Source organism: Scomber japonicus, chromosome 2 (assembly GCF_027409825.1).
Source record: "Scomber japonicus isolate fScoJap1 chromosome 2, fScoJap1.pri, whole genome shotgun sequence".
Classification (NCBI taxonomy): Eukaryota; Metazoa; Chordata; class Actinopteri; order Scombriformes; family Scombridae; genus Scomber; species Scomber japonicus.
The window spans coordinates 28,832,136-28,851,117 of NC_070579.1; the positions used below are offsets into that span (position 1 = coordinate 28,832,136).

Sequence of the window (18,982 nt, forward strand, 5' to 3'; positions counted from 1 at the left end):
CAAGTGATTTACAACAATGTATAATTATAATAACAATAATAAAAGGTTTGTAAATTAGTCCATAATAATCAGGGCAGCTGATGACTACAAGTAGGCTGTGTGCAGCCTCTCTGCAGCTTCTGCCACCATCTACCTGCCCACTTTAACTTCAGACTGATCAATCAATAAAAATTGGAGTGTTTCAGCTGTTTCACTTCTTTCCTCATGAGAGAGAAGTGGAAACACTGCTCAGTAGTTGAGCACTACATATAAAAAGTAGTGAAAAGGAGTGTAACGCAGGGGGAGGGGATGGACCCTCTGGTCACATGTTGGTTGTCTTGTATGTGAGTCATTTCTTGGATAGAAAACCAATCAATCAAAAGCTTATTTACCGGACACTTGCAGGGAGATGCCCCAAAAAGCTACAGGTTCACTGCAGCCGTTGATTTGTGGTAATTTGATCAACTGTAACTTTGTTTGGGAATATGCCGTACTCAGCACAATGTAAACACATATGGCACCAATTATTCTCGGTGGACTGTACCATTTACTACATATGTATTATGTTGTATACATGAATTTCATTGGATGGGTCTTTTACTCTTTTTTGGGTTGTCTTTTTAACATCTGAACAGGGACAACAGATGAAAATGAGCTTTCTTGATGAAATCTGACAGACAGACTTTGTAACAACCCAGTGTGGAGTTCAAAGGACAAGAGTGTTTACTGCGCAGCAGGGAGGGTGTAATAGAAGATGCTAATAAATTGCATTATGAAAAATATACAATCAAGTTTTTGAAGCTTGAGCCACACCAGGGACTAAAACACAGAATATCTGAGCCCATGTTGTTTAGATGAATAGAGGTGAAATACCAGATCAGTGACGTGCCCCTTTAAGACTCTCATTAAAGCAGCTGATACTGTGCATAAATGGTGCATATTCCCAAATTAACTTGTGTTTATCAGAATACCACTGTGGCCATATGATATCCCAGCATAGTAGTATTGTACATAATGTACACTTGAGTACCTTATCTGAAACAAATCATTTAGCACTTCTGTCTGATTTGAGGTCATTTTAAATATTATTCCATATTAAGAATGACACACACACACAATTACACATTACAGATGTGTAACTGTGATAAAAGGCGAGTTATATTTCACCATATCTGAACTATTCTGGACTGGAAGGACTCACATGAATCAAAAACATCTGGAGTTTAAAATGATGGGAGAAAAACTGAACAAATGTAGTAACCAAATTAGAATACCTTGATAATGGTGGCACATTAAAATACGACTATAAAGAAGGCATTTTAATGTTTTGAAACAGACACAAATGTCACTTGGTTTTTATTTGATAAAGTCTGAATGAGCAAATCCTGCAATGACCACCATTTTGGGCATTGTTTAAGCACTTTGCCGTCATAGCTCGGGAGCTGAGGAGGCATTTAACACCTGAAGTGTGTCATGTACTTTAAATAGACAGGTTGTATTCTGTGCACTAAGGACATTTTGTCTTTTCTTAGAACAAGCTGCACTCGGCTCCAGATGCTCAACCTTTTCTTAACCAGTTCACTGGAGCGCCGGCCATCTTTACATCATGGTCAAACACATCGAGAAACAAAAATGAAACAAAACCTGTGCGTGTTCCAAACACAGACATGGGAATAAGAGTTGTTGTAACATGTAAGACTGTAAGTCACATTGAGTGTGGTCCAACATTGATAGTGATAAGAGGAGAGGGCTGAGGGCTGGGTGCTGGGGGGGGGGGGGTTTGAACAAAAACACAGGTTTCTATAAAGGACCATCAGGCCAGAGCACACGATCCAAACTAGTGCCAGAAGCAGTTTGAGGTAGTCTGCCTCAGGTGGTCTCTTTCAGTTGGCGGGGGCCAAACGACTGATTCAACATGCAGAATGAACTTTACTGCTAAATGAGCTCTGAGCTCCAAGACCAAACAGAGTTGTCAAGTTAAAAATAAAAATAAAAATCACCTTCTGGAAGGGGGGAAACTGTGGAAGACGCTAACCTAAAGTCTTAATATTCCCTTATGTTCCTCTCGACCCTCACCAGAACTTTAAATTCCCTTATCTATCCTAAGTGTCTCACACACCTTCATTACCTGCTGATCCCAATGCATTATGTTGACAGGATGTCTCTATTAAGTGATATGTTCAAACCTGAGATACCATTATGTGACGGTGTTCCTTCACCACACCATCAAAACTGAGATATTTCCATTCCCTTATCCACATTCCCTTGTTTGTTAGCGTGGCATGATATCACTGGAGCAACTAGTCTCTAATAACATTTAAAACTGAGTGCTGTAGATATGCACAAAGCCTGGCTATGCTAACAATGATAAGAAGTATTGATGGAGTTATACAGTAAACTGACTGACTTTTATTCCCCCCTCAAGTGTCATCTGTCTCGGGACTGCTCGAGCACACAATGTGTCACATGATTTCTTTTTCTTTTGGCCATCACTCTTGTGACTCGGTGTATGCTGTCTACAACGTGAACGGGAGGAGGTTGAAATATTTACGGAAAATAATAAAGATATAACTGCAAAACGTAAAGTCATTCAAGCTGAAGGTGCGTGTGTGTGTGATTCGTTTAAACCGCTGCTCACCAGGGAACGAGCGAGTTGAGCCAAGTTTAAATTTAAGAAACTTTTTGTGCAGACTGAGACCTCAACTTGTACAAGACTCAATGGGCTTCATGTAATCACTAACAGACTGAGCAGAAGTTTAAAACAGACTGACTGTTTTGTTTTGTTTTTTGTTTATCTCGTGACACAAAAGTGAGTAAACAATGAATGAAATAATAAAAAGAGAAGGGGAAGATCTTGGGGTAAAATGTGTAGAGGCAACTCTAAATAAGAGGGGTTCCCAACATCCATGAATCTGAAGCACACCTTCGTTATAAAGGGATCCATAAATAAGACAGAATAATAAATAAAATACAATAGAAACGCAACAGAAAAGGCAACACTGCTGGTTATCAGTCTCCATGCTCTTTTTTTCCCCTTCTTTATCCCATTTCTCTTCTTTTTGTAGCTGGTGCTTGTGATTGGACAGGAGACGGTGCTCTCTCCTTGCGTCTCCCACTTGACCAGCCTACCTTTGACTCTCCCTACTTCCTTCTTTCTTCCTCTCTCGCTCTCTAACTCTAGAACTCAGCAAACTCCTTGGCACATTTCTCATTGAAGGAAATGCGGATCTCCTCCTCCTCGTAGTCGTCAAAGTTGCTGGTGTCGCCTGGTCCTTTAAACTTGGGGACGAAGGGAGCTTCCACCTGCAGACGGATAGAAAAACAAACACACCAGGTGAGAAGCAAACTTCACACACAGGAAGTCACACATCTCACACACAGAGTATACGCGCGTACCTTTTTCTGGTAGATGGCGATCCAGTCAGTGGTCGAAAACCACTTGTGTCCCTTGATGTCGTTGACCCCATTCTTAAGGTTCCCGAAACGTTTTGTGAGATCCACCTGTGGACGATGCCGATACGTTTTCCTCACTTTAACATCATAACTCATTCAGCGAAAAAAAATGTAAGGTCATCATGAAAAAGGCGAAGATATTTGTTTTTACCTGTAGCAGGTTCCTCAGGAGGTCCTTCAGGTCTGAACTGAAGTGGGACGGGAAACGCACCTAAAGCAGACAACAACAAGAAGAACTGATAAGCGGCCAGATGACCAGATGTTTTGTCATATTGAATCCATCATGACCTGAATAAAATGTAGTAGAGTCAGTGAATAATGCTCTCATCTCCTTCAGTTCCCAGTTATAGATGTGTCGAACAAAAACAATCAAGTGATAAAAAGCTTTGTTGGGAAAATGCTGTGAGTGTTTCCCAGGTAGCAATTCTCTGGCACTCAGCAGCAGCGAATGTTTGGTTGGAATCAACTCAATAAGATTTGACAATTAGCATGACTAGAGATAGTCGACACCGCTGAACAAACAAAGAAAAGATTAACAATCACACAGACTCAAACAAAACAGGCATGACAGCACAAGAATTGACAATGATTGTAAATTGACAATCAACAAAAACAATTCTGTATATCAGAGGTCACTAATAGGTGGACCGCGGTCCGGACCCAGACCTGAATCTGTAACTGTTGAAATATTGAGGATTGTTAAATTTTGTCAGAGCGTTTCTATTTTAACGGGCGCAGCTTCTCCAGCTATTATGGTAAATGTGGAGTGGCCGTCAGAAACTCACAAACCACTGTGCATAGCCAATCTTTTCACGTGACTCTAATCAGCCTATCAAATCCATGAATACAGGTCCATGCAGGTGTGGAGACAACGTGGTGACAAGGGGTGATTGGCCTTCACCTGAGGAAATGTTCACAAATTGGACCTCAATTTTGATTAAATACCTCAGCTATATATGATTAATAGTGACTATTAGTCCCAACTGGGAGATGACCATCATGCAGTCCACACATACAGTATAAACAGCAGAGAAAATATTTAACCCCAGACAAAAATCACTGTAATGGAGAAATAAGATTCATAGAAATGTGACATGAATCTGCTTTATATTAAATTATAGCAATGATACAACAGGCATAAAAGAGACACATTTTTACAACACAGCGGTGGTCAATCTGGGGAAAGGCAACACTGCCGATTGCCAAGAACCCAAAGCATCGAGAGCAGTTGTACATGTGTACGTTCACTATGTGAGGAGATAACGTGTGAACTTATCTTGCAGCTCGAAGTAAAAGCATGCGTAGAGGACAGACAGCTGAGAAACAAAGTTTTTAAAAGCATCCTCTTGTTTGCAATGAGCCATAATGTAAACTTATATTCAAGCCAGAATCTTTGTAATCCAGATGTTTGCTGAAGTTATTGAAAATACAAATTGAAGGGTTAGGGTTTTGGGTCAGGGTTAGCCCAACCTTTTTAAAATTAATGAGACTGAGGGCTGGATTATTTGGCTAGTGTGAGTGCAAGTGTACCGTGCTTGAGTACGGTACACTTGCAATCATTATCAAGTGTACAGTGCTTGAGTATGGTACACTTCCCTGGCCCAGTGCGGTTGAAAGAGGTGTGCTTGAGCATGGTCACGCATGCGCACTAGGGATTCATATTTTTCCCGAAAATTAGATGTGTATTATTTTGTCATTATTAAGGCAAAAGAACTCAATTGATGTCCATCAACATTATAATGAATAGGCTATAGGCTTAATATTAGTTTGCATCCAGCGTGCTGCGTGGACTTCATTACATCTGCTGCACTGCTGCTACCACAATTATGAAATGCCAAGTTTCTACAGTCTGTGACTGTGACCCTCATAAAAGTAATATTTTACAAATCTGCATTATATAAACTAACGAAATTCGTTAAAGTAAGTCATTTGGCAACTTTCAGTTATCATTCAGTTAAACTAAGTCTATTCCTGCGAGCGTGAATGATCACTCGAAGTGATCAAACTTTCTTACTTTTACTGGAGTAAAGAGTTGAATCAGTACGTCTGCTTTTACTACAGTCTTTTTTACACAAGTATCTGTAGTACTTTTGCCACCTCTGCATACTACACAGCCATGACTCAGAAGAACAAGCTTGCATTTTTTAAATCATAGTGCGTTGTGTTAATTGATCGACTGTGTTGTGTTTTACCGTCACACAGCACGCGAACACACACCTGTGCATTGGATTTCCCGGGAATTCCCTTTCCCAGGATTAAACCCTAAGGAGCACACGGTTATATACACAATGCGCAACGTATGTGTCAGAGGCAACCGTGCTTGAGTACACTTGGATTTGAGGTAATGTGAGTGCGGGCATTCGTGCTTCAGCATGGTACGGAACAACTGGCCCTAGTGTGAGTGCGCCCTGAGATATCATTAAAGAAGTCAGAGCAGTGAGCACTGGGAAGAAGGGAGAGGGAGGCATTCCCAATGGTTTTAAGTTGGGAATGTCAATCATTTTCTGTGAAATACTGGTGTATTTTTTGTGAAATTTTTTATTTACTCCCCAAAAGTGCCGTAAATAAACCCAAAACAAGTGGAACACTGCAAATCAGCACCAAATGTAAAGTGGTAAAGTGCTAATCAGACAGTCTAACTCACCTTTCCTGATACGATCTTTTCATAGATCTGAATGGGCTGGTCAGCAAAGAAAGGTGGATACCCTGCTGCCATCTCATAGACCAGTACACCCAGTGCCCACCAGTCTACTGCCTTGTTGTACCCCTAGTCAAAAAAAAAAAAAAATCAGAGAAAAGGAAAAGACAGAGTTATAAACAGGTACTCAAGACATGATCTAAAAGCGTGTATGTTTTAAAGCAGTGTTTCTCAACCGGTGGGGCACTCTCCGGGGGGGGGCGCGAGCGGGCGCGAGTAGGCAACAGGATGGAGGGAAAAATCATAAAAATAAAAAAAAAATCATTAAAAACAAATCGCGAGTCGAGGGAACTGCGACATGTTCCCCAGCCTTGCAGACTTTATCACTGATGCAGGCACGTCACACGATTTCACCTCTTTATTTCAGTCAGCGTCTGAGCACCTGTCTGCAATGAGACAACAATTTGCGACGTATTTCAAAGAGGATTATCGCTCTTTCGCGTGGGTTCGAGATCCATTTGTGTGCACAGCAAACGAGCTGTCAATTGACATGCAGCAACAGCTTATTGAGCTGAAGAGTGACAGTAGGCTGAAGGAACGTTTCACCTCCTGCCCTCTTTCGTCATTCTGGGCAGCATTGATGCAGGAATACCCTCAACTCTGTGACGTCGCATTGAAGATTCTCCTCCCTTTCGCGTCGACGTATTTGTGTGAGGCAGGCTTCTCGAAAATGATTGCACTCAAAACGAAATACCGGAATCGTGCACAAATTGAGGATGATTTGAGGCTATGTTTATCAGACATTGCACCAAGAATTGAGGATCTTTGCAAGGCAAAGCAGGCTCAGGTCTCACATTAACATCGCCTACCTCCCGGTTATAACAATAGCCTAGTAATGATAATAGGCCTATGATAATAATAATAATAATAATAATAATAGTAATACTACTACTACTACTAATAATAATAATGATAATAATAACAGCAAATCATGTAACTATAATTATATAGCTAGCCTAGTAATGATAATAGGGATATCACTACTCATAATAATAACAATAATAATAATAATAATAATAATAATAATAATGCCTGCAAGCTCACATTAGAAGTCTGGTGCTACTGCCAGTTATAACAATAGCCTAGTAATGATGATAGGCCTACCTGATGATTATAATAATAATAATAATAATTATAATAATAATAATAATAGTGTGGGCCTAAAAATAACAAATCTATTATTTTATCTATCTATCTATCTATCTATCTATCTATCTATCTATCTATCTATCTATCTATCTATGCAAGGTGGTGTAGTGGGGTTGGGGCCGCGAGGGAGGGTGACACCGGGAGGAGGGGGGGCCCCAACTGCAATGAACCAGCTTTGGGGGGGCCCCGCTTGCAAAAGGTTGAGAACCCCTGTTTTAAAGCATTCTTTAGCAGAGCAGTCGACGTTGGAGGTTTGATATAAACAGTCTGATTTGTGTAACAGACTGTCCAAATAACAACTACAAGTACTTAAAGCTGCTATTATCTATATTTTTCATAATAACAATTTATCAAATGACAGTGTGTCAGAAGCGTCACTAATAGTGATGAACCTACAGAGTAGCTCTGCAGCTCCTCTCGGCTTTATAGCAAGTTCAAGCTTATTGTTTAGTTTAGTCTGGCTTCAACTTTACTGTTTTAGTTCACTCTCGCTCTCCTTAAAACCCTGCTGTACACTACCTGCTCAGCACCAAACTGCAACCAGACACAGTTAGCGGCTAGCTGGTGAACATAATGGAGCACTCCAAATGAATAATAAGGCTCCGTGACTGCTGGATATGTGCCAACAAGTTCAACATATCACAAGTTGTTTCTGCTTCCAAGGGGCCAAAACTATTTCTGTTAACGCAGGTGTTGGACTGTGTTTTCATTTTGACAACCAATACCTTTCACGACCATTATTTTGCTCAAATGATTTTGAAAAGAAACATAACTGTCTGATCAATTCACAAAGATGCCTCACCTTGCTGAGAATAATCTCTGGGGCCAGATATTCCGGGGTGCCGCACAGTGTCCAGGTCCTGCCCTTTACACGTTTGGCAAAGCCAAAATCTGTAACCTGCAAGAGGAACAAAAAGAACAGCGATGATGTGTGGAGAGAAAAAGAGAAAGTGAATGAACAACACAAAGACAGAAAAACATATACATTCTCAGAGAGTGTTACACCTGACCAAAATTTACCACATGAAAGGGAGAGAGAGAGAGAGAGAGAGAGAGAGAGAGAGAGAGAGAGAGAGAGAGAGAGAGAGAGAGAGAGAGAGAGAGAGAGAGAGAGAGAGAGAGAGAGGGAGAAGAAGAGCAAAGCATCAGGAGGCAGCAGTGGAATTTTTCATCTGTTGTTATTCTACTTTTCATCCCTAGAGGGCAGCACAATCTGTTTTACAGGAAGCATAAGTATGAAAGCAGCCAGCAAACAGGCTACTGCAAATACACAACACAGCTGCACTTGAGTGCTCACTGGGCAGCTGATGGTGGATATATAGTTGACAGTTTATTTCTAGACACCTTCATATCCGTGTGACTTCACAGATTGTGTTTATTTCTGGCACATCTGTGGTGTTTATGACGTAGCACTGACTGTTCACTAATGCAGTCTTTAAGAGAATATTCCTCCTCTAACCTGGACCTTATTTGAATGATTTGGTCAATCATTTCTATCGGTTATGTTCACACTGTTTGGTGACACATAGCTTTGTAAAGGAGTCTATGGAGCACCATACTGTAACTCAAGAAGAATTCGACCGGTTTTAAAGTGCAGTTAAACTCAAACTGTCCGTTATAAACTGGCATCCACTGCACTGCAGAGCTGCACACAGAACCAGTCGAATGATAGGAGCTGAATCTGCTTTTAAAACCCTGACTGGTGCAGATGTGTTGTGATCGATGCCCGATGGACTCAAAGCTGTCATCACATTCATATCTCTATAATGAAGCTGAAGGGGAGAACATTAATATAACTAATTCAAAGTAACAGATAGGAGCAGCTGTAAGAACTTCCTACAACACTGGAAAAGCATCTCTTTGACCACAACATCTCAGACTCTGTATATTATGGTTTCACTCACAACTTTCAAACATCTTACAGGTTATGTAACGTAACAGTTTACAGTGAGGACACCTGTGGCAGCATCATAACAGCGGTACTTCTATCACACATCTCATATCTAGGTAGAGTTAATATATGTTACACAAAGCAAGTATCCACTGAGTACATACTGACTCGGGTGCAGCGGTGCCACTCAGTGCAAGCTAGCAGTAAAGTTAACACAGCTCATATTCAAAGTTATATGATGCATTTTACTCTTGTATGAACTAATAAACAACTTCAAGACAACACTAGTGCATATTTGTTAAAATCTTGGTTAATCTTATGTTATGACCAGCTGCCATTTTCTATGTAGCACTTGCTGTCTCTCATAATGTGATTTTGGTGATACTGAAGCTCAGAGCTCATTCCACCTTTCAAATACTGCACCGGTATTCACTCACATTTTAGATTAAAACCAAACTAAAGGCTTTTAGGCAACATTCAGAGATCCCTTCATAATGCACTTTCAGTGTAAGGAGAAGTATATGGAAGACAAAATCCACAGTCCTATTTCTGTAGAAAAATGTATTTAAAGTTTATTTGAAGCTAATATGAGGCTTCAGCTGTCCAAATTAATCAAATCAAATACATTGTAAAAAAGTTACTGTCTTTTTAGTGCCAAATTCCACTGCAGCTGAACAGGAAAACTGTCCAAGACTAAACTTTTTTTAAACTAAAAATAGTAACTGTGGAAAATATCCATTTTATTTGACTAACTCAAACAGCTAAATCCTCATATTATCTTCAGATAAACTTTTAAATAGTTTTGCTAAGAATGAGGACTGTGGATCACTTACATTGGCAGTGCATTTGAAGGGGATCTTTTTTTAGATTAGATTAGATTAGATTAGATTATTTTTATTTCGATTTATTTTATTGGTTGGTATGAACAGGAGGAATGTTACAGCGAACACAACCTGTGTCAATGTTCATTTGGACACCCGACTGCTGTTTTAAGACAGATGTGAAAAACTGTGAACCTGTTCTTTAAGGTAACAAAGGAGTGGCTGCTCTTGTTTAGCATCATTTGTGCAAGAATTCATATCCATATATACACACACACACACACACATACATACATACATACATATATACATATATATATATATATATATATATATATATACACACAAAGCCCTTGAGTACGTAGTTTATAGTCAGATTTTTTAATATACCTGTATGTAGCCCTGTTGGTCTATGAGCAAGTTTTCAGGTTTCAGGTCTCTGTAGATCAGGTCCAAAGCGTGCAGATACTCAAAGGTCAGCACGATCTGAGCAGCGTAGAACCGAGCATGAGGCTCACTACACACACACACACACATACACACACACACACACAAAAAGAGATAGACAGAGAGAAGTTCATTGGAGTGCACAATACAGAACTGAGTTGAATAGAGCTGAATAGAAGAGTAGAGCTAGAATACAGCTAAAAAAACAGAGCTGAAAAACACAAATGTGACAGAGTAAGGAGGAATGGGCTGATTATAAGAGAAGAGAGCAGATCAGGGTTGAAAATGAAAGCGCGATGAGAACAGAAAGAGATATAAGGGGGAAAAAAAGCAGTTATGAGCTCCAGAATTTACTTTTATAAATCTCTATAAATTGTATCTGTGCTGTAAACATCATGTCGCCTCCACAAATACAGACACTAACCTAAATCTGCCAATTCTCCGTAGATGGGAGAACATCTCTCCACCTGGCACATACTCCATCACCATGTAGAGGTTAGTGTTGTCCTGAGGAAGACAGAGGAGCTGCTGTTAGACACACACACACACACACACACACACACACACACACACACACACACACACACACACACACACACACACACACACACACACACACACACACACACACACACACACACACGTGTACTAACACCCTGCAGGCATGCACATGCAACTGGATTAAATGGAAATGGCATTTTGTGGCTTAATATGAATGAATCCAGGACTGCTATTTAAATTATTCCCATATATAAGGCCAACTGACAAAGCGCCTGTAAGTGTGTGTGTTATACATTGATATTTACAAAACCTGGCATACATTTTTATCTTCCTTAGACACTTTCTATGATATGTGTTTGTTGTTGACTCTTCCATTTTGGGCCGAATGACGCACGTGTACAGGAATATTCTGTTAATAGGTTTATTTGAGGAGTCGAGGTTATTCAGTTCCAGGGCACCCAGGGTGCATCTACCGGTAAACAGCTTAACCTGAATAAGGCCTTAATTGGAGCGAGGCCATCAGCTGGGTTACTCTTTGCAGGTACCAACAGCCGCTGACAAAGCTGGGATGTGAGTGTAAAATGTTGGATGATCGTGCACGTGGCAGAACGAGCTCGCTTCACTCAGAGTTCACTGATGAAACACCCTTAAGGGGATTATATGCCAATAATAGTGGAAGTGATAATAAGGATGAGATCAGTAAATTGACAGATTTTTGTTAACAAGATTAAAGAGATGGCTGTTGACTTTTGGGGAAAAAAAAGGCATGTCATTCACAGTTCTGCTGCTGATCACAGAAATTTAGATGTAGCAAGAGATTAATCGATTAGCTGATCAACAGAAAATTAATCAGCATCGAATAATAGTTTGTTTTTATCAAAACTGCCAATCTGTTGTTTTTAGCTTTTAAAAATGTCTTTGGATCGGAAAGTTTAAAAAGTTGTCAGATCAAGCCCCGCTCCCAAATTTCTAAGCCGGAAAAGTACGGAGACGGGAGTTTAAGAAGCTGTTTCAACAGATACTGGAGCATTAAGTGTTATTAATTAAAATGTTTTGACTATTTTTACAGGACAAAGTTGCCTTGAAATCATCTTTTATGTTTTAGCTCAAATTAGACAAACAGTAGACCATGGTGCTTAACTGCTCAATTATTATAAGACAGACCAGACCAGCTTTGAAAACATGTAAAGGAGAGAAAAAGAGTAACTTAGCTGCTAGTATGAGGGACAGAAGGGAAGTTGATAAGCAGACTGGGAAAATGTATGTAGTCACTCATCATCAATATACAGCCACACACAAGTTTGAATACATAAACACTCACCCACATACACACACAAGCAAAATCTAAAATTCTCCATACCTTGAATGAGTACTCTAACCGCACCAGAAAAGGAAAGCTGACAGCCTGAAGAATCCTCTTCTCATTCAGAGTGTGCTCTATCTGCTTGAGCTTCACCACCTGAAAGGCACAGAAGTAGACAGGCACAATAAGGTATGTTTTTTTTGTTTTTTTTTTTAAGAAAAAAAAGAAAGTGAAATCAGTGAATCATGTCTTAACAAAAATAATTTTTTGCTTTTTAGGTCAGCAAAATCTCAGCTTTTTTAACAAGCTGAAGCTGGTAAATCTACAAGTCATCAGCCCCTGTCCTGACCTCTCTAGATAAAGACATAAAACTATATTTTCTGTTTCCACCAAAAGACAGAGGCAGTAAATAGTAGCAAAGACATTGTCTAATTGCCTGATAAACCTAATCAAGGAGCTATTCTTTTATACCAACATATATTTCATTTGTTTTATAATGAACACTTTAGTTCTGCTGTTGTTCTGGTTATGTTCACTACTTATTTAGCACACTACAGCTTCAAACACATACCAGCTATAGGTCTTCTGGAAAACAATTTATTCAGGTAATACGTAAATGTGGGTTTTACAAACTTGTTTTTCCAGTTTTGGTAATGAGTGGAAAAACAAAGAGGAAAAGGTGCTGAAAAGGGCCAATCTAATGTAAAATCTACATCAGGTGGCATCAAAAATTACCAATCGTACAAGCTGCTCTCACCCAGCAGACGCCGAAGCCCTGTGCTGTTCTTCTTGAGGAGCAAAGTCGCAATGTGATTATTAATATAAAGAGCTCCCAATGTGGCTGCACAGCTTTCTAAATACACTTCCAAAAGCAGAGCATATTTTTTCAAAATATTATAATTCACTTGGTTAGCCACTCATCCAAAAGCAGTCCCAACATCCCCAAAATATATATCTAGAAATGTTATTTCATAAGAGTGGATCATTGTAGGGAAGACATGTGGGCATAATTTTATTCTAAACAGGGTAGCAAAATGACTCTCCTTGATGTGATGTGCACAAAGACAACCTCGGCTCTACCTCTCTCACTGATGCCCGATTCAGCATAAGTAGGTTCAAAGAGGTTATAAAAAAAAAAAAGGCTTGCACCTGTATTTTCATCTATGGGTCCTCTTTTTCCAATTTCTACAAATGTCTCAATACTTGCGAGTACTATTTTCAATCAGGAATATTACCCAGGGTACAGGGGTTCGAATTAGTAAAGGAGTCCATGTGAGGTGCTGATCGTTTATGCAGACCTCGCCAAAGCTTGATATAATGGTATATCCTGGTCTAACTGAGGAGATTGATTACATGCCTTTTCTATGAAAGGTAGAATATTAATATAGACACAGATAATTTATGTTTCATATTTAAAGCATTAAAACCTCTAGATCCTATAAAAACATTAGTAATTCCCAGGCACCATAAGACAGACCAGGTAAAACATACACTTACAACATACAACTTATTTTTTTTACAGGTGCATTTGAATCCATGTATAGTGACTGTATATTTTTGGAAATGTATTGATATGATACATGATGCATTTTTCCCTCCATGTGATGACCCTTTTCTTCAAGAGCACCTGCAGTTTTCTTGAGTTTTATATAACAGACAGTCCTCAAGCATGCCACTATCTCCTTTTCAGAAGAGATAACACCATGTTTTCTGTGACCATCCTGTAGAAGTTATAACTGTTCTTCACATTGTGGTAAAGTGACCCTACTTTACATGACAGACACATTGAAACACTGTGACCCTCCTGACCCGTGGCCCAGACTGACCTTCTGCTTGTTGAGGATCTTCATGGCATAATGCTGTCCCGTTTCTCTGTGCCTCACCAGCATAACACGGCCAAACGAGCCCGTGCCGAGCGTTTTCAACCTCTCAAACTGCTCCAGGCAAGCAGTGTTCTGCACAGACAAAAACAAAAAGGGTTCTGTGAAAATGGGATGGTGAGCGCTGTGGTGTTGGAGGTGGACTCTTTTATTTTCTAATGTTTCTAATGTTTCCTGTGTTTATGTTTACTATTCATTGTATATGATGTATGTCTGTGCATGCGAGCAAATGTGTGAGCACATGTGTACGGTATATGTGCAGACAATGAGCAGTAACCACAGAGTATATATGAGAGTATTTATGGTGTATATGAGACATGATAGATTAATCATCTGTATGCAATACATATGTGTGCATACTGGATATACTGTAATATAAATATTGTGCAGAATATTGATCCCATTCATATTTGATACTATCTTACAAGCCTGTAAAATCTATTTTGAGTTAAATAATCTTAAATTTATCAGTTTATCAAACTTTGTGTCAACCTTAAAAATAACCTTTATATCACTGATGCAACATGTAAGAGAAGCTGCATCTTACCAACAGCCTCATGAGTGATCATTTTAAACAGTGACATCAGAGCCATCCATTTATCGGAAAATATTGTATATCCTCAGACCAATCAAAATCAAGGATTATTTTAGGCACAAATAGTACTCGATTTATACGTCATTTACAAATCTGTGTTTATTATAAAATGAAGGATATTAGATTACTGTATAATTTACATTACAATGTGTTATTGCTTTGTTTTAATGGCAGCACACATAACATCCAACTTTTTCATCATATTTTTAGGGATGGATGACAAATGAATTAAAATTAAAATAAAATTGATATGATTTATATAATATGCAAATGTTAACAAACTTTACATGTAAAATAACTAATGTTCAGTGCAATGAAGCGTACAAATAAAAAACACAGTGATAATTCAGCATCTTCTAATTCTCCCAGTCACACACGTTTCTCTTTTACTAAACTCTTGATTTTTTTCTCCCTCCACCATGTATCAAAATTACCCCCAAAAAAATGACATTGACCTTGTGATGAGTGCTATCTTTAAACTGTTGCAATCACACTTTGCTCACACAGAACTGACATTTGAATGCAACCCATGTAAAGCTGATGAATGGGGTTAACCTGTTTGGGCATAGTGATTTGGTGTTAGATGAACACAGATGAGCGTACACCCACTAACCTGTGCAGGGCTCTCCCACTTCTTGAGGAAATCCTCTTTGGCTTTAGCAAGGAACTCCTTGACTGTGGAAGACAAAAACACATCAGTTTACAAGGACAAAGTGAAAGTGTGTGTGTGTGTGTCTGTGTGTGTATTAGGAAAGCAGGTAAAAAAGTGGAGTTAATCCTATCTACTTGTATCTTTTTGTTTTTAAGAATACTGATTAAATGCATTATTTGCCTCTTCTTGATGACTGCTGAACTTGGATTGATACACAGCTGGTTTCAAACATCATGTGCATCTCAGATTATTAGGACAAACACAGTATAAGTTTGAGATTAAACTTTTAATTTAACAACTGACAAAGATGTCCCAAATAAGAGGACGTGGATCATGTGTCAGTGTATCAACATTTGTAAGGGGGATGCTGTGCAGTTTGTCATTTTTCAAGCTAAACTGCGATTTAATATTACCAAAAGAGCTGATCAGTTTACAGACAGCAGTAAAAATAGTAAAACAGTGATCTTAAAGCGGCACACAACTGATAAAAAACTGTGATATGACACTAGATATCGTCTTAGATTTTGGATATCATAATATTGTGATGTGTCATAAGTGTCGTCTCTTTTTTTTTAAGGTTGCATTACAGTAAAATGATTTTCTGAACTTATCAGACTGTACTAGCTCTTCTATTATTTGTCTTCACTCACTTTGTTATTATATCCACATTATTGATGATTATTTATCAAAACTCTCATTGTGTCAGTATTTTGAGAAAGCACCAATAGTCATTCCTATAATACTGTTGTAATATCTGTGTTAAGGTATTTGGTCAAAAAGATTGTGATATCTGCTCTAGACAGTACTACCAGGCCTTTAGAAGCCGTTATACAACATCTTCTGTAGTTCTGGAGAGACCTGTCTATAGTCTGGGAAAATAACCCTGATGATGCCTTTAGGTTTAGGTCAAATTGGGTTTAAGACTTTGAATTTTTAACAGGAAACCTGCGTTACAAGCTACAGGTGTTTGAAAGATGGGAGCATTTAACCAGCAAGAAAGGTCTGATAAAGGACACTGTTGAGTTCCACTTTGGTACTTGTAAGAGCCAGCAGTTTTACATGTTTACTCATATCAAGGAATTCAAATTCAGAATATCTCTGCCTCTGATTTTGATTTTAACCCTTCTTTGTTAATGATGCTGCAAATCCTCACACATTATGGAAGTGCAATACCTAATCCCCTTGAGTACTCCTTCAAGGAGCAGGTAACAAAAATAATTGAAAAACTTGAAATCAATCAAATGAATAATCATTTAAACTTTGTTATTTTTGAGTGCAGACATAAAGCACATGGCTTGGTTTAAAATATTTCCAAATTTCCACCCCAACAGGTGTCAGGACTGGTTGGGAAAAGGCTGATTGAGGAAGGACAAGTACTGTCCACTATCAGCCCTTAAGCAAGGCACCAAACACTCAACTATACAAGCAAAGTTGCTTGTATAAAACAGTAAACAGTACATTACCGTTATCTTACTGAGAAGCTCCCTGGTCTAACAAGTTTTTTTCATCCATATCTCAATAGTATGCATATAGTGTCAAGGCTGGCTTGAGTAAAAGATACAAACACATATCCATTTTTTCTGCCTCGATACAGCCAGAGATAAAATACACCCTGTACTTTACATGTCATGGTAACTCTCATTCATCTGAGTAACAGTAACCTTGCATTGGACCCAACAGTACAGCCAAGCCTGCAGACTTTTCATGGGTCCACCAGACAAAATAGTCCCAACATGGATGAGACTTAGCTCTACTCACACACAGTTTCCGTGGAGGAACAGGCATGGAGTGTTTGGGAAATATCTGACACATATAGTTGTGATCATGCCAATATTTCACTGCACTGAACATGTCAAGATGCTAGCAGCCTTTAAAAATGCTGCTTTGCAATCTTGCAGCTTATACAATGATACAATGTCTAAAATTGAGCTTCTACACTCCTGCTCTCCTCCTCTTTCGAAAACAGATTCAATTTATGAACATCTATTTGTGAATGTGCATCTGAATTTGAATTGATAGCTTTTATGTGTTTAGGGAAGCTCGTATGCCACACGCTCATTCGTTACAGCGAGGACTAGTCATGGTCGCACGACTGGATCTTAATGAATTGGGAAGCAGGACCCACCAATAGGCCTCTAATGATCAGTATGGCTTGTGATGTGAAGCTCACATTGACTGTTGTATCACACGTCTCTGATCGTTTCGAGAGGCTGTAACAGAGCAGGTGCTGTTGCGGGAGTGATGTGTGCTGGAGACGGTACCCACCACTTTCCATCTCGCTGCCCTTCCTGGCCGTGGGCGCGTTGCCCATGATGACAACTTGTCAGCGGGCGATCCGTGGCTCTGCGGCCGCCCTGCAACCCTCTCGAGCCGGTCCTAGATTGATTAGGTCCGAACAGTATTTCGTAAATCCAGCTGTATCCAACGTTAACTCCGAGGTCTTGACGTTTAATAGGCTGACAGCTGCTGATGTGGTGACACCGAAGAGTCACAGTCCCTGCGCGGTCATCAACAACCAACCGGCGGCCGATATCGAGCTACATCCGCGGGGTGCTGCCGCTGTGGCGTCCCGGTCACTGTGGGGCTTCGCTGGACTGTCAGGCCGAGCTCGGCGCAGTTGGCCTGAACACGGAGGATCCAGTCTTCTCCTGTCCCTCCTTGCAGCCCCCGCCGAGCGAGGCCCCCCCGGCTCCCCACCTTTCCCCCAGCCCCCCCAAAAAAAACAGCGATACCGAGGGCGGGGATGCAATATTCCCACTCGGGAAGCCTTCCACTTTGCGTTACCGAACCCAGCTTTTAAAAATAAAACCTCGACAGGGTCCGACAACGACGGGAATTCGCCCAAATCAACATTGGCCCCCCGTAGCCTCGGAGACGGAGCGAGATGACGGAACTACAGCCGAGCGAGTGTCCCGCCCCACTCGTCAAGAACCGGGCTTGATTGACAGGTAGAGCCGGGTCACCGATTGGTCACTTTCTCTACGGCGCTGCCCCACGGAGCGTTCTGATTGGTTCTTCGCAATCCATCAACAACGGCACGGTCCCGCCGCCCTAAAAAAAGCAGGCGAGGGGAACGTCACCGATTATTTTTCTCCCGACGACGTACGCGCCTCCTTTCTCCGGCTTCTCTCATCCATTGGCTCTGCGTGGCCGAACCGTGAGAACCGCTGTGGATGCAAGGATGTCTATTGGCTGTCAGCAGCGGTTGACAGGATGCCCCCCCCTTCCCCCTCCTCACCGCCGCCAAGCGACTAATACACGTTTGGCTGAGTGACGTCAACCGCGAGCTATTTTTAGAAATGTTGGTCAGAATTTAGCGCAGGCGCGGTCTGACTGGCAGGACTTCTGAACAGATCTGAGCAGACGGTCGTGAAAGGAGGGAAGTGTTTATCTTAGGTAACATTTTTTACAATCAGTGTTGGATGAAAACACGGGAGGGGTGGGGGTACATGCTATCTGTGTACCGCTACATCTGCAGCCAGAATCCGCCACCAGCATCTCCCTGTCACTCCCTCCCCACACCTGTGTCACCTACAGGGTGAGTGTGGCAGATGCCCAAGGGACCCTTATTATCAGGATCATCACCAGGCACAATATCACATAGATTTGCATT

The 18,982-nt window shown here is 40.4% G+C and overlaps 1 protein-coding gene across 1 annotated transcript; it reads right to left on the reverse strand.

The window, feature by feature from the left end:
* Window positions 1–1,015: 1,015 nt before the first annotated feature.
* On the reverse strand, window positions 1,016–18,047 carry prkacab (protein kinase, cAMP-dependent, catalytic, alpha, genome duplicate b). Its single transcript, XM_053331675.1, has 11 exons — window positions 17,635–18,047; window positions 15,331–15,392; window positions 14,069–14,197; window positions 12,300–12,398; window positions 10,863–10,945; window positions 10,382–10,508; window positions 8,082–8,177; window positions 6,077–6,199; window positions 3,584–3,643; window positions 3,376–3,480; window positions 1,016–3,282 (listed from the first exon to the last, which is right to left on the reverse strand). Exons 1-11 carry the CDS (start codon window positions 17,678–17,680, stop codon window positions 3,157–3,159), a joined length of 1,056 nt encoding a protein of 351 aa, XP_053187650.1. The 5' UTR covers window positions 17,681–18,047; the 3' UTR covers window positions 1,016–3,156.
* Window positions 18,048–18,982: the final 935 nt, after the last annotated feature.